A 22,121-nucleotide genomic window follows, 5' to 3' on the forward strand; every position below is an offset into this window, starting at 1 on the left:
CAATGAAAATACTTCCACTGCACTCCGGTATTAGTGTACTTACTTCCAAGTTCATACTTATACTCTCGTTGCCTTCTTGCTCATAATTGAATTTTTTTGGTGAGGCAATGGGGTTAAAGGGCCAAGAATGATCCCGTTTTGGTGCTTAATGCCAAAGGGGGAGAAATTAAGGCCAAAGCAAATGGATTAGCCAACCACTTGAGAACTTGAGAATTTTGAAAATAGTAGAGTTAGAATTTGATTTTGTCAAAATACTCTAATTACAAAATTTGGTCTCTTATGGGGGAGAATTTTGATTATGGGAAAAAGGGGAAGTTTTTGGCACTTGATTAATTTTTCTCTTGGAATATCTCCCGATTTGCCCAAACAAGTGTGTTTGACTTAGAGATAGGAAAAAGAATTTGATTTGCAAAAAACAAACCAAGTGGTGGCAAAGGGTGATCCAAATATGCCAAATCATTAGCAAAAACAATTTGGTTTTCAATTGCATTGATGTTGCACTTTTTTGTTGCTTTTGGATGTGTTGGCATAAATCACCAAAAAGGGGGAGATTGAAAGGGAAATGTGCCCTTGGGCCATTTCTATAAGTATTTTGGTGATTAGATGCCCAACACATTAAATGAGTACTTATGTGCAAAATGAGTGAAGAATGCAAATCAAAGTGTAAGGTATGTTTCTAGACTTAGTATATTATTTTGGTATACTAATGTGTTTGTCTAAGTGCTAGAAACAGGGCCAACAAAAGAAGAAAAGCATCGGAAAATACTTGGCAGTGAACAACAAGTATCTGCTCCAGCCAGGCACACCGGACTGTCCGGTGGTGCACCGGACAGTGTCCGGTGCGCCAGGCTGGCCGGCGGTGAACCAGCTGCTCTCGTGAAAACGCGGAGGCGTATGGCTATAATTCACCGGACTGTCCATTGGTGCACCGGACTGTCCGGTGAGCCAACAGTCGCCAGCGCAACGGTCGGCCGCACAATCCGCGGGCGACGCGTGGCCCGCAGCAACAGTCGGTTGGGCACACCGGACTGTCCGGTGTGCACCGGACAGTGTCCGGTGCGCCAACCGACCCCAAGGACCAACGGTCGGATGCGCCAGAAAAGGAAGGATATCGCGCACCAGACAGCTACAGTGACTGTCCGGTGGTGCACCGAACTGTCTGGTGCACCACCCGACAGAAGGCAAGTTTGGTCTTCCAAGTTGGCCTCCAACGGCTCCTAGCTGCCTTGCGGCTATAAAAGGGACCCCTAGACGCATGGAGGAAGAAATCGAGCTTACAAGAAACATTCTAAGACTCCCAGACTCCGACTCCACGCATTTGATTCTCTGTGTTAGCGATTTGAGCTCCATTTGAGTTGCGAACTCCGTGTGTTGTGTTTCGAGCTCAAGTTGTGACTTGTGTGCGTGGTTGTGCTGCGAATTTTGAGTCTTGTGTGTGTTTCTCTCCCCAACCTTACTCTGTGCTTTCTTTGTGATCTCAATTGTAAGGGCGAGACACTCCAAATTGTGGAGATTCCTCACAAACGGGAAACATACTCTAAAGGAAAAGACGTGGTATTCAAGTTGATCATCGGATCACTTGAAAGGGGTTGACTGCAACCCTCGTCCATTGGGACGCCACAACATGGAAGTAGGCAAGTGTTACTTGGCCAAACCACGGGATAAAAATCACGTGTCTCTTGTGTTGCTTTCTCTGTGATTGTTGTGTTCACAAGAACTCGCTTCAAAGCTACTTAGCCGTACTAACACGTTAAACTAAGTTTTGTGGCTATTAGTGTTTTGATTTTATAGGATCACCTATTCACCCCCCTCTAGGTGCTCTCAAGAAGCCCTTGGAGAGTGGGACCCAACCGTCAGCGAAACCAGAGAAAAGAAAAAGGGAAAAGGGAGGGAAGTGGGCTGCGTGGGAGAATTCTGTGGTGAGGAGACGAGCGTGAGGCGGGATTGGGCCGAAAATGGAGGACTCAGCCCAAGCACCAATTTTCTCCTTTTCTTTTATTTCGATTTTATTTTTCTTTTAAAGCTAATTCAAGTAAAAGTTGAATTTCAACTTGATTTGAATGCGCAAGCAAAAGTTAAGCATGATGCAAATAATAATTATATATTTGATTATATTAGTTCTTTTATCCTTGCTTCAAAACATATAATTCTATAGGGAATACTTCACACACTATCCATTTTTTTGAAAATACTTTTGAATAGAAAACTCATATACAAAAATTATATGTTCGAGATAAATAATATCTAGTACATAAAATCCTTTAGATAGCGCTTATGGATATATATATATAAACCCACAAATTAATAACTAAATCCTTTTATTTTAATCTTAATTAAGAAACATTCAAGTTAGGAGATGTGACTCTAAATGTAGCAAATTATCTTATTATGAGATATTCTAACCTAAAATTGTTGGAGAAACCCAAATTAAAATTATGAGGTGTTACATCAAGTGGGCCCATGCAATGGGTGGAAGGAACACTCAGATGCTCAGCAACACAACGGGTTGGGGCAACAGTGTTGTTAAACGTGTCCTGTTAATGTACAATGCAGGGGTATTTATAGGTACCAGGTGGGTGGACATGCCTTCATAAGTACAATTATGCCCCTAGTTACCTACACCTTCCCTAGAAAATTCCCCCCTTGGGGGTCATTACAGATCATTATAGCGGAGTTAAGTACAACCTGAACAAACACAATATTAACCCTACCCTAGGGTGGGCTTACACGTGGGCCCGAGTAAGCCAGCAGAGCGCCGTGCAGACCCATTCCGCAATCCACGCGTGCAGGGACCTCAGTCTTCTCTCGGGCTGCCGAGTCTTCGAGGCAAGGGAAGGCCGGCACTCGGACTCGTGGCAAGCGAAGTCTTGAAGAGCCCTCGCTTTGGCCGACTGGTCCCTTCGCCCCCAAGCCTTCATCAGCTCTTCGACCGAGGCGCTGCCTTCGGTGCGGGTTGAGGTAGACTTCACTTCCTGTGATTGATGTAACTTGCTCGACTTATGTTTTAAGTAGACTGAACGGGGGGGGGGGGGGGGGGGGGGGGGGGCATATGACCTTTTCTCCAGCATTCCTCTATTAGGGTTAGGGTATGGGAAGATTTTAATTCCCATGGGTATAGATTTGGGAGAAATTCTTCCCCATTGAGTATGTGGGTATGGGTACGGGAAATCAGAACCCAAACCTGATTACCCATGAGTAATATTCACTCAATAAAATTATGTGTGCACCCAATAGGCAATAATCCAAACAACTAACCCTAACTCCCCAACCCTTTTAATCACCCATCCACCCAACCTAAGAGGATAGCCACCCTCACCCACCCGTCCACATGTCACTTTGTTTTTGTTGTTTTGCACATTATTTTTTCTTGTTACATGTCAGATTTATTTGTGATGTATTTTTGTTGGGTGTCGTGTGAGTGTTAATGTCATATAAAATATAATATGATCATGCTTTTTTATCGGGATGGAGACTCATTGAGGACCCGATACTCGAATGAGGATAGAGATGTGATGAATCCTATACCCATGATGGGTATGTGTATGGGGATGGTGATAGGTATAGCTTCATAGGGATGTGTATGAGATGTCTAATCCCAGTAGGGAATTCTCCATTGACATCTCTAGTCCCGACGATCCGAGTCCTACCCCTCAGCGAACCCACTCGCCGTCCCTCGAACCTAGCGGCCAGTGATATGCCCTCCTCACCTCTAAGACCGGTCGCACCCCTCAGGGAACCCACTCGCCGTCCCCTAGACCTAGGGGCCAGTGATACACCCTCTCACCTCTAAGACCACATCCAGTAGCAGCTTACTCATATTTATACCTATATTCAAACTACACTATACAAACAACATAATTTACAGTGCAAAACGGTGTAAAAGGTGTTTTGGCGACTATATATACATTGCACCATGGTTACTAAAAACACTATTTTACACGGTTTAAAGAGTGTAGTTTGAATATGAGGAAGAGTAGGTGTAATAGCGAGATGGTGTAACTCTAATTCCTAGCCCCGAGACTGACGCCGGCTGCCTCGCTCCATTTCTAATCCGGTAATCCCCCCTCCCGAGTCCAAACCCTAAACCTAAACCTCTCACCCGGCGCCGCCGCCGCCACCGCCGCCGCCCCGAGGCCCCATCCCAGCGCAACCGACTTCCGCCTCGGATTGAAGCAGTCAGTATTTTCCGTCCCCTTCCATGTTTCTCTGGCTCTATTCGACCTGTTTCGTTTGGTTCTTGTCACTTTCTTGCCATTACTGATCGGTTTGAGTGTTGGTGTGAGCTGCAGATGTCGTCGGACGACGAGGTCAGGGAGGAGAAGGAGCTCGACCTCTCCTCCAACGATGTCGTCACCAAGTACAAGACTGCCGCCGAAATCCTGAACAGTAAGTAACCTCGTCTCATCGCGCCCCTTCTAACATTATTACCTCCCATTCTTACGGTTGGTCTGCAGTCAAGCAGCGCGCGTGAGGATTGCCTAGTTTTTCTAGTATATGTTCCCGCTGATGTTTGTTAATTGTTACTTTTCCTTCAATTTAGATGTTTGACAGTCTTTGTGAATTGTTAGTAGTAGCTGGATTTTAGCTGTTACCTTACCTGAGAATGGATTTCCCGTTAAGCAGAATTGATATCTACCTTGTATGCATCTTGAGTTTTCAAGAAGTGCACTGATGGTAATATTAGGTTCTACAAGTTGTGGCATTGACTTTGTTCGTGTGATTGTGTTTGCTGTGGCCTGATGATACATACCAGTATCAGAAATGAAATGCTGAAATGTTTTGTCACCTTTGCAGACGCTCTGAAGCTGGTTGTGTCTGAGTGCAAGCCAAAAGCAAAGATTGTTGACCTTTGTGAGAAGGGTGACTCTTTCATAAGAGAGTAATAGATCTTTCTGTGTCTTAGTGCTCTTGGTTGCTTCTTTCTTGCTAATTTGCATCCTTACTTGGGCTTATTGTTTGGAATAGGCAAACTGGGAATGTCTACAAGAATGCAAAGAGGAAGATTGAAAGGGGCATTGCTTTCCCAACCTGTGTTTCTGTGAACAACACAGTCTGCCACTTCTCCCCGCTTACCACAGATGATGCAGTTCTGGAAGAAAATGATATGGTTAAAATGTAATTGTCTTGCTGCAACTATCTTTATAGTGTTTTTTTTTGCAGATGTTGCTGGGGACCTCAACAAATTTTGTTTTCCTTTTGCAGTGACATGGGGTGTCATATTGATGGCTTTATTGCTGTGGTGGCACATACACATGTAATTGCAAATGGGCCTGTCACAGGAAGAGCAGCTGATGTTCTTGCTGCTGCCAACACAGCAGCAGAAGTTGCAATGAGGCTTGTCAGACCTGGGAAGAAGGTATAAGTGTTTTACAAGACCTTAAGTTTTCTTTTCTTTCACACGTTATATATTATCTATCATTATTCCCTTCTCCCTAAGCATATCTTTGAAAGATGTTTGAACTGTTGACCTGACTAAATATTTTCTTTATCATATTGTGGGTGTGTACTGATTTGTTCGTTTCATTACTAATCCCGTCTCTCTATATTCAGAATAAGGATGTTACTGAAGCAATTCAGAAAGTTGCTGCTGTTTATGATTGCAAAATTGTGGAAGGTGTTCTTAGCCATCAACTGAAGCAATTTGTGATTGATGGTAACAAAGTTGTGCTAAGTGTCTCCAATGCTGATACAAAGGTTGATGATGCTGAATTTGAAGAAAATGAAGTCTATGCAATCGATATTGTCACCAGCACTGGGGAGGGGAAGGTAAGAAATTCTGTTTTTTTGCATGTGATGCTTTTTTTTCCATGTTTGACCACATTTTCGTTGAATATTCATGCCAGCCCAAGTTATTGGATGAGAAGCAGACCACCATCTACAAAAGGGCTGTAGACAAGAATTATAACCTGAAGATGAAAGCGTCAAGATTTATTTTCAGTGAAATCAGCCAGAAGTTCCCAATCATGCCCTTCACTGCTAGGTTTGTGATTGCACAACGAATTTGAGTTTTGAAGCGTTCTACTTTTGTTGTCTATTGTAACATGAGCTTATGGATTGCAATAGGGCATTAGAAGAGAAGCGTGCACGCTTAGGCTTGGTGGAATGCATGAACCATGAGCTATTGCAGCCGTACCCTGTACTTCATGAGAAGCCAGGTAGAGATTATACTGGACTGCTTGACCCACCCCCCCCCCCCCCCCCCCCCCCTGACTGCTTAAATTCGTTTTTCAACGTACGGTAGTTTCACATTTTGGTTCTGTAGAAACTCCTGTAAGGTTTGTGGGCTGCTGGTTCTGATTGACTTATGTGCTTATTTGCAGTTTCTTCAAACTTCTAATGCCAGCACGCCTATTGGATTATTGTATCAGACAACATATTAAGTGGTTGCATCATGCAGGTGACCTTGTTGCACACATAAAGTTCACTGTGCTGCTAATGCCCAATGGATCGGATAGGATTACATCATATCCGCTACAGGAGTTAAAGCCAACAAAATCCATTGAAGACAATGCTGAGATAAAGGCATGGCTTGCTTTGGGGACGAAATCAAAGAAGAAGGGTGGTGGAAAGAAGAAGAAAGGTTTGTCTCATGTACACTGTACACCAAACTTATTATTTTGTGGCCTCTGAGCTGCATGCTGATTTGGTTCTCTTGATAAACTAGTTAGAGCATTGAGTCTTTCTAGATTTCACTCACTAAATTATTATTTGTAGAGTCATTTACATAAAACCACTTTGTATATCTTTCCAATCTCCAATAGTTTTTCTATACCTTGTTTGCACTCTAGAGATCCATTCATGTTTTCTATCTTTAGCTAGCGAGAAACCCGGAGTAGAAGACTATATTTGGATAACCATTTAAATAAGCTGTTGGATGTTTTTTTTTTACAAAAATCTCTATTCATATTAATTAGTAAGGATATAGTCTTTTGGAGTTGCTCTTACACGCTGATATGTTTTGGATGTTTTTTGTGTTACGTAACTCTTGTGCCTTGTCTATGCTTGTTTATTTTGTATAATTTTTTTTTGTACTTAGTTATGTTTATTCTCATTCTCATGAATATAGGCAAGAAAGGAGATGCAGCAGGAGATCCCATGGAGGCGACAAACGATGCTACAAGCCAAGAATAATTCTGATTTTTGGAATTACTGCACCCAGCATTTTCTCTCTTGTTTCTTCGCTGCATCTGATGGTGTTATATTACATTCAGTTGCGAAAAAATGAATACTTTTTTCTAGTGTCTAAGAAACGAAGCATCCTGTTGCACATTATCGCATCCAATGGCACAAAGATAATTATCTACGAGGCATGCCTAGTGTTGGTTCTCTGTTCTTCGTGACTTCACGCCCTTCACTTCTCGCAGCTGATACCAGACTGGAAATTTTAGTGCTTGCATTGACAACGCATTTCAAAGGACACTGTGGCATTAATACACTGCCGATATAGCATCCAGATACAATTAGGGGTGACAATAGGCTCTAAATTTTACATTATAAGATTTAAGGATCAGATCTGTTGGTCACTTGTTCTCAAATAATATGAATTAAGGACAAGATAACACAATTGTTAAAGACTATGAATTAAGAACAAGATAACATAATTGTTAAATATTAAGTACTTTCGTCATTCGAACCCTTATCTATTTTCGGATATAATGATCTTCGAACGAAGGTCACACCATCATCTATGAGGATGAAAGTTCATGGAGATAATATATGTTATTTATTTATTCATCTATACTAGGTATGTGTCCGTGCGTTGCAACGGTATACAAATTGATGAGCCTCCAACAGCTCAGGGCATTGACGACGAACGGGGTGAGTACAATGATGATGGCAAAATTCGTGATTAAACAATACTCGTGTGTTACTACGACCCATAAATTGTACGACGACTATATAAATACATCAACATTGATATCTTTTGCTATACAATGTTTCTTTCTGATTTTATATTAGATATATCACTGTTCTAGCAATATACCAACCAGGTCCACCGATACAGTGTGAAACGATCCCTACAATATACATCCCTACAATATACAAAACATTATTTTATGTCTTAGACATCTTGTCGTTCCTAGAGTTTTTTAGGAGCTCAAACTTTAGATAGAAAATTGAGAAATCAGAAGTTACAGTCACAATAATCAATGATTAAAGAATAGCTCGGCTATGGTGAAAGCATCCCCAATTAGATCTGTTATATTCTAGGAAGATCAGAAATGAATGGAAGAGCACATATGCGCCAGGACAAGAAGGAACCGAAACATAAAAAATCGTCTAGATGACAACAGGGGCTGTCAGTCCTCGCCACATACGCTTGTAGAACATCTATCGAGCGGTTAGCTACAAATATGCTTGATGCTCGTGAGCCCTTTATAGGATCGCTGAACACAAGTGCATAGAAGTTTTCAGTACCTGCACACCTTCCCCGATTCAGCACCGAAGTAGTATTCCGTATATCCGGTTGCTGAAACATCGGGACGACAGTAAACACCGTGTCAGGGCAAAATACACATAAAAACAGCCGGCGAACTGAGCTGGGCAATAACATGGATGGACCAGCAGGGATCAAGCCCTGGTTTTGGCTCACTTCAACTAAACTCGAATCACCTGACAGAATAGGCCTCCAGGGGAATGACATGACACAACTGAAACGCTAGTGCCCGATCAACTTATCCTGCAACCGGATGCAACGAGCAGCGGCGCACAGATCAGTCGCGTTTTTTTTACCACCAATGGTTGACAATCTCCGTATTTCAAATTACAAAGTCATAGACTTTGGTTGCTGGTGGTGTGCGGTTCGCACGTACCTCCAGGTCCTCCCATTTGGTGAGCTTCAAGTTCGATTTCTCGAGCAGAGACCCAAAATTGGTGCAGTTCCGTTTGAACCACTGCAGGCCTCTGAACGAGCCCGCCGGGGCGGCGAACTCGTAGTCATCCTCGTAAGCTCTCAGCGTGAGATTCCCTACGAAACAAGCCGGAACGCACACGGCACACGCCCGTTCCGTTCTAAGATAATTAATGAAGCTCTAGTACGTACCCCGTGACAGTTCATCGGAGAAGATTGAGACCTGTGACGAAGTACGACCGCGCGAAGTCCGCCTTGATGGCCTCGGCCACTCCCGCGCGGTCCAGGTCCAGGGCCTCCGCCGCCGATGCCGCATCGCCCTCTGCGTCACCGCCACCGCTAGTGTCCCCCTCCGGAGACGAAGACGGCGCGGGCTAGAGAAGCTGTCACACCCGGTTTTAGAAGGCAAACCGAATGCGAACCATGTACGTGCCAGGATCAGCAATTCACATACACAACAATTAAATAACATGGACATCATCACACAGTGCTCAAATAGTATTACAAAGGGAAATAATAGTCGATTACATCATATGTCTGAGACATCCACATAGTCTTTACAAATAATCAAAGTGCGAAAACGAAACGTAGATAAACGCGGCCTTCACAGGCAGTCGACTGGGGGTTGCCGCTAACCCACGCCTAGAACTCGTCGTAGTCTTGGAACTCCTGGAAGTCTCCTTCCACAGCTTCATCTTCTCCTGAGCAGTGGTTGCAATGCTGACAACCTGGGGATGGGGGGTTTGGTGTGTAGAGCAAGGGTGAGTACACATCAACATACTCAGCAAGTATCCTGTTTGGCTGTAGTGGACTAGCTTTATGTGGGGGGGGGGTAGGGTAAGTCAAGCAGTTGCTTTTAGTTGGTCAGATTATTATTTACTAGTAGAAAGCCAGGTTTTAACATTAACCCGAGTTATTAGCCCGATGTACCCTTTCCAAACGAAAAGAATACCACTTACCAGTACCATAGTCATAACCAGAACCATCAATCTCATTGCCACCTGTAAACCAAAATGTCTCTGATCAAGTACCACTAATCACTGGAGCTCCCTTGACCGCTCATAACCGCGAGCACGACTGATATATCAGTTTTCAAACACTCTGCAGAGGTTATGCACTTTACCCACAAGCCGTGATTCCCTTTCTGCCCGGAGATCATGACTCTCCATTGATCACTACCAAGGTGACCCAGCAGGGCATCACTACGTAGCCTTTACAAAGATTCCCCGGGGCTGTAGCCGCCCGTTAGGTTTCCTAAATGCACCGCACTCCTCCCCAAGGGGCGAACCCAAACTTGGCAGAGCGAGCCGCATACACCGAGCCCCATTGACGGCACAACGGCTAAGCGAACTACACCCCGGATCCTCTAATTATTCAGCTAAGGGCACCCCATTCCACCCTCATGGTTGCACTGTTTTCCCGGGCGGTCATCCAAAGAACAGGTCCTTACGGAGAGGCACTCGAGAAACCGCTCGAGCCCCCTTAAAGGCCACAAGTATAACATCATAATAAGGAGAGGGGAAAACAACGTATCATTGATCATTCTCATCATGTTCATTGATTAGAGTTGAGCAATAGCATAAGACTAAGCAATAATAATCAAACCCAGATAGGTAGACAAGGACATGGATAACCAAGAGCTAGTCAATCCTTAGGTATAAATGTGTAATGCGGAAGGTGAATTAAAGAATGGTCAAGGGACACTTGCCTCCACCAACCGACTCCTGCTCAGGGGCTTCTCCTGCGAGTTCTTTGGGCTCCTCGACCGAATCGTTCTCTATGCGATTGCAAACATACATACATCCATCCATTCAAATTAGGAAACAAACAGTACACCATACAAGAGAACAAGTAGATTAAACGTGCATAGAATATGACATGCGATATTGCATTTACCATGGTTAGAAAGAGACGGGGGAGGGTCTCGCAGGGGTTAAAGCTTATGCTCGAGGCGCATTACGGGTAGAAGAATAACTAAACGTTACGTGCTCTAGTTCTACTTAGCTCCAAAAATAAGTATTAGCTACATGCACTAATAGAAATGTGACCACTTTTAGTAGATCAACATTAAATGAGATAGACGATTAACTATATAAATTAACTAACGTAACCAATTTCTAAACTGAGTTTCCTATTTTATTAACATGAACAACGTGATTAGCGCGCATAAAATATAGGGGTGGTAGACGGGCACGTCTGGGGTAGACAGGGCACGACGAGCCGTGCCAAGGCACCGTGCACTACGCGAGCACGCGCGCAAGGCCGCACGCACGCGTCGCGAACTAGCCGTGCACACGTTGGGGCCGCGCGCTGGCCGAGCTCAAGGTCGCGCGCCATATTGCTGGGCCGAGCTCGAGGCTGCGCCGGGGCCGTCACAACGCGAGCAGGGACACGCCGGGACGGGCGGGCGAGCACGGGCAGGGGAGCGCGCGCGGGCGGGGCGGGGCACGCCGCGCGGGCGCCATGGCCGGCGAGGCCACGGCCGGTCACCACGCCGGGGCAGGGAACGACGCGGGCGCGATGGGCAGGGGCTGCCATGGCCGGGGACGGGCGCGGCCGAGACGGGGCGGGACCGAGGCGGGGCCGGGCGGGTGCGGCCAGGGCCGGCAAGCCGGGCGTGGCCGCGGCAGGGCCGGGCGGGCGGCGGGCGCGGCCACGCCGCGGGAGAGCGCCGGCGGGTGGGGAAGGGGAAGGGAGAGGAGGGAGAAGAGGTGAGGGGGAAGGGAGGGCCTCACCGCGGGCGGGGAGGGCGGCGACGGCGGCAGCTCGGGCGAGCAAGGAGGGGGGCGGGCGGTTGGGCAGGGGAGAGGGGTTTGGGGGAGGGGAGGGGGATGACAGGCGGGGCTCGCAGGGTAGAGGAATTTTGGGGGGGAGGGGAGGGGGGCGGCTGGGTCGGCTTGGGCCCAAAGCGGGGCGCGCGGGGGGGGGGGGGGGGGGGGCGAGGGGCGCTGCGGCTGGGCCGGCTGGCCAACGCGGGGCCCACGGCGGGAAGGGAGAGGGGGGGGGAGAGGCCGGCTAGGCCGGCTGGCCAGTTGGGCCGGGCGCGGGGGGGGGGGGGGGGGGGGCTGGGCCGAAATGGGAGGAGAGGGAGAAAGAGAGAAGAAAAGATTTTCCTTTTTTTATATCTATTTTCTATATGAATGCTTTCACACGTTCAAACAATCAAAGAGATGCATGGTTCGGCATGGTACAGCAGACCAAAGAAAATAACCTTAGCGTTTACTATTATCACATAACCTAAAGTTTTGAAGTCGGGTGAGGTTTTAGCGAAAAGAAATGGAAAGAGGGGTAACACCCGAATTTAGCGAGCGATAGAGAAAAGAAAAAATTCAACTCGAAATTCGGGGCGTTACAAACCTATCCCCCTTAAAAGAATCTCGCCCTTGAGATTCAGGGTTGGCTAGCAAAGAGCTCAGGGTATTTGGCCATCAGATCATCTTCACGCTCCCAGGTTGCTTCTTCCTCTGAATGATGATTCCATCTGACCTTGCACATTTTGATGGTCTTCCTTCGGGTGACTCTGTCTGCGGTCTCAAGGATTTGCGTTGGCTTCTCAACGTAGGTCAAGTCCTCCTGGACTTCAAGACCTTCAACCGGCAACTGCTCTTCTGGTACTCGCAGACACTTCTTCAACTTGGACACATGAAAGACATCATGCACATCAGACAAATTTTCTGGTAGGCTGAGCTGATAGGCCACTTCTCCACGCCTTGCGAGGATTTGATACGGACCGATGTAGCGGGGTGCTAGCTTGGCCTTGACTCCGAACCTTCTGACTCCTCTGATCGGTGACACTTTCAGATAGACGAAGTCTCCAACTTCGAAATTCAGCTCTCTTCTTCTTGTGTCTGCATAGCTTCGCTGCCTTGATTGAGCTATCTTCAGATTCTCTCGGACCATCTTGATGTTCTCTTCGGCTTCAAGCAGAATGTCTGGCCCAAACACCTGCTTTTCTCCAGGCTGATCCCATTGCAACGGAGTTCTACAACTCCTTCCATAGAGCGCTTGAAATGGTGACATCTTCAAACTGGCCTGGTAACTGTTGTTATAGGAGAACTCTGCATAAGGCAATCGCTTGTCCCATCTGGACTGATCTTGCAACGCACAGGCTCTCAACATGTCTTCAAGAATTTGATTGGTTCTTTCGGTCTGACCATCTATCTGCGGATGATAAGCTGAACTAAAATTCAGATGTGTGCCCAAGGCTTCATGCAACTGCTACCAGAAATGAGAGGTGAACTGCGTTCCTCGGTCTGACACTATCTTCTTTGGCACACCGTGAAGACAGACGATCCGAGACATGTACAACTCTGCCAATACTGCACTGCTGTAGTTGGTCTTGACAGGTATGAAGTGGGCTGACTTGGTCAAACGGTCCACTACTACCCAAATGGAATCGTAGCCGGCTCGAGTGCGAGGCAATCCGACTATGAAATCCATACCGATTTCATCCCATTTCCACTAAGGGATTTGCAACGGTTTCAACAATCCAGCTAGTCTCTGGTGCTCTGCCTTGATCCACCGACAACTATCACACATAGCCACATGCTCTGCGATTTCTCTCTTCATTCCGTACCACCAGAATTTCTTCTTCAGATCCTGATACATCTTCTCACTGCCAGGGTGAATCGAATAGGCTGTCTCATGAGCTTCCTTGAGAATCAACTCCCGAATAGACTGGACATTGGGAACGCACAAGCGGTCTTTGAACCATATCACACCTTCTGCATCTTCTCGAAAATCTTTGCCTCTGCCATCTAGAATCAGTCGCCGGATCTCACTGATCTTCTCATCATTCTTCTGTGCTTCTTTGATTTCCCGCTCCAGGGTAGGTTCCAACTCAATTGTGACTCCTCGCGTGTTGTTCAGAAATCCGAGACTCAACCTGTCAAACTCCTTGGCCAACTCATAAGGCATCGGCCGAGCGACCATCAGATTGACTTGACTCTTCCTGCTCAAAGCATCTGCCACTACGTTCGCTTTGCCTGGATGGTAATGAATCTCTAACTCATAGTCTTTGATCAGCTCCAACCATCTTCGTTGCCTCATATTCAACTCTGACTGAGTGAATATGTACTTCAGACTCTTGTGGTCTGTGTAAACATCACATTTCTGTCCATACAGGTAGTGCCTCCATGTCTTCAGTGCGTGAACCACTGCTGCCAACTCTAGATCATGGATTGGGTAATTCTTCTCATGAACTTTCAGCTGTCGGGACGAGTAAGCCACAACTCTTCCCAGGTGATGGTGTCGGGGTTGGCATGGGTGGCGAGATAAGACTCCCACCATGACTGAGCTGCTCCTCTCAACAGACGGGGACCATACATGACTTTCTCCCTGTCGTCACACTGAGCAGTATGCAACTCCCGCTCCACAGTGCGCAGCCAGTCTTCAGCATCCATGGGGTCAGAAGAATGAGCAAACGTTGGGGGATGACCTCTCATCAATTCAGCACGCTTGTCCCTAGGCATCTGAGGCATCTGAGGCTGAGGTGGTGCCTGCTGCTGTTGCTGCTGAATGGCGGCCAGAGTCTGACCGATGGCTTGGACTGCCTGAGTCTGCATCAGAAACATCTGCTCGATCGACATCGGGGGCGGGGGTGACAGCTGCTGTTGCTGGGGCACCTCTTCCTGTTGAGCGGCTTGCTCCTGCTGAGCACGCCTTCCTCCTCTGCGCCTGTTCTCTGACATCTGCAGAATGCAACCACACATCAGAACTGATCTTGCAAATCTTGCAGCATAAGAAAAGAGTATAGAATTCTCCACCACACTGAACAGATGAGCATCTTCACTGATCTCCAACACAGACCAACACAGCTTCTCAGATAAAGAGGAAAGTGGAATAAAAGGTTTCCCAACTAGATAACCAACTCCAATAATATAATAGGTAAACCAAAATGCAGGGGATACCCACACTCTGGTGACAGTCATTACAAAGATCCAAACCAAACATAGTTCATCACGACAAACATAAATGCACAGGATATAGCAAACTACCCTGTCTAACTAAGACTAACTAAGAGCGAGACTAACACTAGGACTGTAGCTTCTACGTATATATTTCGTATTAATTACAAGATCCGATTCTAAGGATCTATGGTTCTAGATTTATCTTGGTCTTGCAGTCGGGATTGCCAAAAGACTGGTGTCCACGCCGATGTGAGCGGTACGGGTGCTGAGTCCCGACGGGAGCGGGGGAACCATCATCCAGGTGACGACGTTCCGCACGCTCAGCCCGCAGCAGGGCGATCTCAGCACGAGCCCTACTCAGCTCGTCTAGCGCATGGTCTAGCTCCGTGTTTAGCATGGTGGCTAGGTTGACTGTGCTGCTCAACCTAGGATTGTCCTCACCAACAGGTGAGACAATCACACCTCCTGTGCTGCTAGATGGACGGTAGGGGTAATACTTCAGGTTGAGACCATCAGCTACCCCACCGAAAACCGAGCAGTAGTGCGAAAGCGCACGCCGTGCGGCATCTTGCATGGCCGCCTCAGCTGAGTCCCGCTCAGAGATAGAATAGTGCTCTGAGCAGACCTCAGCACCCTAGAGACTGTTCTCCGGACGGCGCACCAAGCAGGTTGCCTCCCAGCGGTCCGGGTAGACCCCGCGACTGTGCTGGTAGACCACACAGCGATACTCGATGGACCAAGTACATCGGTTAAGTGCCCGACGTAGCAGGGTGTCGAGCGCATCATGGAAGTGACACCCGCGAGCAGCGTCGCGAGTGATGGGTCGAGCAACCCATCCTTCCGGCTCCTGGTCAGCAGAGAAGTCAGTGTCGTGGCTCGAGCTGTCGTCGCCACCTCCGTCGTCTGGGTCTCCTCCACCAGCTACTCCAGAGGCTGGGGCGCCCAGTGGTGGTGCAGGGGGCGCCTCCAGAGGAAGCACAGGGGAGCAGCTCCTCACGGAATCTATCTCCTGCTGGAGCGAGAAAGAAGAGCCCTGCTGCTCCTGTCGTCGACGCTCCTGCTCCTCATGCAGGCGGTGGTGCAGCCTCTCCAAGTGACTGGACTGACCGGCCATGGGACGGCGAAGCGGACGCTCAGCAAGGCGGGAGGGTAAGAAGGGGATGACAGACTTTCGTGCAGTGTGTCTAAGACGAGCCATCTACAAAAGACACCGCAAGCAAAAGAGTGAGAACATAATTAATATGACCAGAAGTAATGAATCATAAATAAATGAAGGATTAGAATAAAACATAATTTTCAGCGAGGTATAATATATAGTAGAACATAGGTTTGGTCGGTATGACCAACTTTTGAAGGGATATCAAAGTCAAGGCAGGGACAGAGGTCTATAGTCCTTAGAACGACCATTCTACTCTAGGTTAGCGGTCCTACAGTCAGCACGGCTTTGATACCACTTATGTCACACCCGGTTTTAGAAGGCAAACCGTATGCGAACCATGTACGTGCCAGGATCAGCAATTCACGTACACAACAGTTACATAACATGGACATCATCACACAGTGCTCAAATAGTATTAAAAAGGGAAATAATAGTCGATTACATCATATGTCTGAGACATCCACATAGTCTTTACAAATAATCAAAGTGCGAAAACGAAACGTAGATAAACGCGGCCTTCACAGACAGCCGACTGGGGGTTGCCGCTAACCCACGCCTAGAACTCATCGTAGTCTTGGAACTCCTGGAAGTCTCCTTCCACAGCTTCATCTTCTCCTGAGCAGTGGTTGCAATGCTGACAACCTGGGGATGGGGGGTTTGGTGTGTAGAGCAAGGGTGAGTACACATCAACATACTCAGCAAGTATCCTGTTTGGCTATAGTGGACTAGCTTTATGTGGGGGGGGGGGTAAGTCAAGCAGTTGCTTTTAGTTGGTCAGATTATTATTTACTAGTAGAAAGCCAGGTTTTAACATTAACCCGAGTTATTAGCCCGATGTACCCTTTCCAAACGGAAAGAATACCACTTACCAGTACCATAGTCATAACAAGAACCATCAATCTCATTGCCACCTATAAACCAAAATATCTCTGATCAAGTACCATTAATCACTGGAGCTCCCTTGGCCGCTCATAACCGCGAGCACGGCTGATATATCAGTTTTCAAACACTCTGTAGAGGTTATGCACTTTACCCACAAGCCGTGATTCCCTTTCTGCCCGGAGATCATGACTCTCCATTGATCACTACCAAGGTGACCCAGTAGGGCATCACTACGTAGCCTTTACAAAGATTCCCTGGGGCTGTAGCCGCCCGTTAGGTTTCCTAAATGCACCACACTCCTCCCCAAGGGGCGAACCCAAACTTGGCAGAGCGAGCCGCATACACCGAGCCCCATTGACGGCACAACGGCTAAGCGAACTACACCCCGGATCCTCTAATTATTCAGCTAAGGGCACCCCATTCCACCCTCATGGTTGCACTGTTTTCCCGGGCGGTCATCCAAAGAACAGGTCCTTATGGAGAGGCACTCGAGAAACCGCTCGAGCCCCCTTAAAGGCCACAAGTATAACATCATAATAAGGAGAGGGGAAAACAGCGTATCATTGATCATTCTCATCATGTTCATTGATTAGAATTGAGCAATAGCATAAGACTAAGCAATAATAATCTAACCCAGATAGGTAGACAAGGACATGGATAACCAAGAGCTAGTCAATCCTTAGGTATAAATGTGTAATGCGGAAGGTGAATTAAAGAATGAATAGGACAGAGATAGGTCAAGGGACACTTGCCTCCACCAACCAACTGCTGCTCAGGGGCTTCTCCTGCGAGTTCTTCGGGCTCCTCGACCGAATCGTTCTCTATGCGATTGCAAACATACATACATCCATCCATTCAAATTAGGAAACAAACAGTACACCATACAAGAGAACAAGTAGATTAAACGTGCATAGAATATGACATGGAATATTGCATTTACCATGGTTAGAAAGAGACGGGGGAGGGTCTCACAGGGGTTAAAGCTTATGCTCGAGGCGCATTACGGGTAGAAGAATAACTAAACGTTATGTGCTCTAGTTCTACTTAGCTCCAAAAATAAGGATTAGCTACATGCACTAATAGAAACGTGACCACTTTTAGTAGATCAACATTAAATGAGATAGACGATTAACTATATAAATTAACTAACGTAACCAATTTCTAAATTGAGTTTCCTATTTTATTAACATGAACAACGTGATTAGCGCGCATAAAATATAGGGGGGGTAGACGGGCACGTCTGGGGTAGACAGGGCACGGCGAGCCGTGCCAAGGCACCGTGCACTACGCGAGCACGCGCGCAAGGCTGCATGCACGCGTCGCGAACTAGCCGTGCACACGTCGGGGCTGCGCGCTGGCCGAGCTCAAGGCCGCGCGCCATAGGCACGCGGGGCCGAGCTCGAGGCCGCACCGGGGCCATCACAACGCGAGTAGGGACACGCCGGGACGGGCGGGCGAGCACGGGCGGGCGGGGCGGGGCACGCCGCGCGGGCGCCATGGCCGGCGAGGCCACAGCCGGTCACCACGCCGGGGCGGGGAACGGCGCGGGCGCGACGGGCAGGGGCCGCCATGGCCGGGGGCGGCGCGGGGCGGCACGGCCGGGACGGGGCGGGACCGAGGCGGGGCTGGGCGGGCGCGGCCGCGGCGGGGCGGGGCTGAGGCGGGGCCGGGCGGGCGGGCGGGGAAGGGGAAGGGAGAGGAGGGAGAAGAGGGGAGGGGGAAGGGAGGGCCTCACCGCGAGCGGGGAGGGCGGCAGCGGCTTGGGCGAGCAGGGAGGGGGGCGGGCGGTTGGGCAGGGGAGAGGGGTTTGGGGGAGGGGGATGACAGGCGGGGCACGCAGGGGAGAGGAATTTTGGGGGGAGGGGGCGGCTGGGCCGGCTTGGGCCCAAAGCGGGGCGCGGGGGGGGGGGGGGGGGCGAGGGGGGCCGCGGCTGGGCCGGCTGGCCAGCGCGGGGCCCACAGCGGGAAGGGAGAGGGGGGGGGGGCAGCTAGGCCGAAATGGGAGGAGAGGGGGAAAGAGAGAAGAAAAGATTTTCCTTTTTTATATCTATTTTCTATATGAATGCTTTCACACGTTCAAACAATCAAAGAAATGCATGGTTCGTCATGGTGCAGCAGACCAAAGAAAATAACCCTAGCGTTTACTATTATCACATAACCTAAAGTTTTGAAGTCGGGTGAGGTTTTAGCGAAAAGAAATGGAAAGAGGGGTAACGCCCAAATTTAGCGAGCGATAGAGAAAAGAAAAAATTCAACTCGAAATTCAGGGCGTTACAGAAGCGACGCGGCGATGCCAAGGAGCTCAGAGCTGTACCAGGCGGCCTTGAGGACGGCGTTCTCCGAGCGGGAGGATGAGGGGTGTGGAAAGGTCGACGGGGCCTGGCCACCAAACACAGATATGTCTTGACCTAAGAGATGGCGGCGCGAGGTGTGTGTGGGGAGGGTGCGGAGCGGTTTTGCAGGGGGCGGGGGAAAGACGCGATAGCGAAGATCGCGGGCGAGGCGGGGCGTGCGTGTCTGCCAGGCAGGCTCGCGGGGGCGTGTGCAGGCGTTGGCGTCGCGGGGATCAGGCGGATTTTTCGACGTTGACAGCGCGGGGCTGGCGGGGCGCCTGACGGGGCCGTGGTGAAGCAACTGGTGGACGCCTACAATACCAACTTAAGGTATAGTAGAGATATTTATTTCATGATATACAAATGAACATTAATAAAATTTATATTACATTGATACCTTTGGCTTGATTGAATGTGTTGACGCGAGAGCGATTACAATCCAGCGTGAATAATACGGGGTACTGTTTACCTATTTATAGGCACGGGACGCAGCCCGAGTAAAAATACATTTACGACCTTAACATGTACTCATAATCGTAACATAAATCATTAGAGATTAACTAGTCTTTTCCTCTTTGGCTCGGCAACATGCTTGATCTTCTTCGTCACCTTAAGCCGAAGCTGTCATCCTTCGGCTGTAACTTCAACATTCGTCATTATCGCTGTTAGACAATGTCTTCGTCTCGAGGACCTTCGGCGGGGAAGAAGATCCTCAACATCACTTTACAAATGATATCTTCGTCTTTAGGACCTTCGACAGAGAAGAAGACCCCCAACAATAGCCCCTTCACGATGCTAGGTCGTTTTTTCATAACGAGCTCGATCCGCAAAAATACGAAGGATTCTGGATGCCGAAGGTCCGAAAACACCTTCCTTGAGTTGTTATTCAAAAACGAATATAAAATTCACGACGCTTACCGGTACACCAATCAGCCAGTACGCGCGTCTCGACGGTTCGCCTTATTCACCTGCGAGGCTATATAAATAGACGAGCTGATGAGAAGTTACCACAACATTCATTGCTACTGCGCCGTTGTGTTGCTGAAATTTTTTACTGAAGCCGAAGCTTCCTACTTTCTGCGAACTTGCTGTATAAGCTTTGGACAAACGTCCAACTAGTTGAGTGTAGCTTCGTCTCATAAAAACTGAAATGGCTAGAGTGAGTTCTACTGCCAGAGTAGCACGCGAAGGAGAAGAGGCTGGAACTTCTGAGATAGCACCCATCTCAGAAATGATAAAATGTTCTGGGTTGATTGTACAAGAATAAAAATAACCAGTTCCAACAGAAGATGTTGCTATTGCCGAAGCCGTTCCAACTGTCGAAGCTGACAGTGATAACGAGGATGATGATGGCACTTTAGGTCCTAGCAAACCCTGCCATATTGAGTTTGGAAAATCTACGGTTAAAGCGGAAGATCTGGTTTTAATGAAGAAATTAGGATATGTTGGAAAGCATGATGACGATCTAGTTCAGTTTGCTGGGGAAGAAGTGATTCTGAAACCAAGGAATGACGAAGTCGTAGTTTTTAAGAGCAGGTCTTCGATCCCCTCTATATGAGATGATTGGTGATGTTTTAAAGAAATTTGAGATCTGTCTTCATCAACTTACCCCAAATGCCATAGTTAGACTTAGTGTGTATATATGGGCTCTCCGAAGCCAAGTGAAGAGTGCCAATGCTGAAGGATTTTGCCGGGTGCACGAACTCCACTACCAGACGAAGGCTAGAGCTAATGGGTTACATAAGAACTTCGGATGCTACAATTTTGCGTACCGAAAAGATACCAAAGATCCTGTGATTGGTTATCGTACCAATTGACCGACTGGCAGGACAAATGAATGGTTTTACGTGAAAGCTGGCGAGAAAAGAGGGAGAAGCTTATGACTATGGTGATGAGTCCCTTGAGAATGAGCTTCGGCATGACACGGCCACGGTGCAATATGCAGCTCAGCCCCCCTGCCAGTTAGCCGAAGTGGAATTTAGGGTTGTTGCGGCGCATATTAGTACTCGGGATTTAGTGCAAGAATACCTGGACAATAGAACTTTTCCAATGTCTAGTGGGTGGGGAATGCCAAAAGAAGAAGGGAATAAATATGAACTTGTATGACTTCCCTATCGTTTCAAATTAAAAAAACCTTCGTCAAGCCATGTGCTGAATGGTTGGAACTAATAGAGAAGATGTGCAATGAATTTTTTGGAAATTATACGAAGAAGGAATATCAATTAATGACAGCCGCCTTTGGCACACAAGAGAAGCGGAGACTGAATCGGGTGATGGATGCCCTAGGCTTTGAGTACCCTGACTATGAAAAACTTGAAAAAGCCGGAGGATTGAAGAGAAAAAGGTTGTAACTGTGTTGACAAGGCAAGCGCAGAGGTGTGTTGAAGCAGGCAAGAAGAAAAGGTTGACAAAGAAGCCAAAGCTGACACCAGAGCCTTCGACACCAAAGAAAAGAAAGGCTATATCTTCTCACCACGGAGAAGAAGAGGGACCTTCTCCGCCAAAGCATTTAGAAAAGACCCCTTCGGTAGCTTCCATTGGCGTGACATAAATTCTCGAGGTAATGACTGCACCCTTACCTTTCCCAATGCTAAGTCCTCTAGGATCAGATCTAACAAGCTTATTACAGCCATAGAAGAAAAATGTTGAGGGAAGTACCGAAACAGAGGCAGATAAGGATCCTTTGGCACCCAGCTGAGGGAACACTCAGAAGAAGCGTCGGATGATGAATGTGATGAGGGCTATCCTTGACACCCCTCCTCCAGCAATTCGAAAGGAGGTTACTCCTGCTATAGCTGACGAAGTCCCTAACAAGCTGAAAATAGTGGTGGTCCCCTTGGTACAACCATGTCAGAAATCGATAGACTTATTACTAACGTTGCACCTGGGAAAAGTACTGGGGGGCAATTGCTGCAGAGACTTCAGCATCAAAGGAAAAGAGAACCGAGGAAGCCTCTTCGGAAGACAAAAGCTTCAATCTTCGGCAC

At 47.8% G+C, this 22,121-nt stretch overlaps 1 protein-coding gene and 1 pseudogene across 2 annotated transcripts; one reads left to right on the forward strand and one right to left on the reverse strand.

Moving 5' to 3' along the window:
- The first annotated feature begins 3,852 nt into the window (after positions 1-3,852).
- LOC103635752 (ERBB-3 BINDING PROTEIN 1) lies at positions 3,853-7,332 on the forward strand. Of its 2 annotated transcripts, none has more exons than XM_020542577.2 (10): positions 3,853-4,175; positions 4,290-4,386; positions 4,795-4,879; positions 4,966-5,115; positions 5,203-5,356; positions 5,551-5,766; positions 5,844-5,980; positions 6,064-6,155; positions 6,398-6,580; positions 7,067-7,332. In XM_020542577.2, exons 2-10 carry the CDS (start codon positions 4,290-4,292, stop codon positions 7,129-7,131), a joined length of 1,179 nt encoding a protein of 392 aa, XP_020398166.1. In that variant the 5' UTR covers positions 3,853-4,175; the 3' UTR covers positions 7,132-7,332. The 2 variants fall into 2 exon arrangements, 1 of the variants encoding a protein (XP_020398166.1); XR_002264167.2 differs by having other exon boundaries at positions 3,946-4,175; positions 6,321-6,580; positions 7,067-7,303.
- Positions 7,333-8,411: 1,079 nt separating this feature from the next.
- The window catches only part of LOC103637203 (uncharacterized), a 45,995-nt pseudogene continuing 32,285 nt past the window's right edge, over positions 8,412-22,121 (reverse strand).

Source organism: Zea mays, chromosome 8 (assembly GCF_902167145.1).
Source record: "Zea mays cultivar B73 chromosome 8, Zm-B73-REFERENCE-NAM-5.0, whole genome shotgun sequence".
Classification (NCBI taxonomy): domain Eukaryota; kingdom Viridiplantae; phylum Streptophyta; class Magnoliopsida; order Poales; family Poaceae; genus Zea; species Zea mays.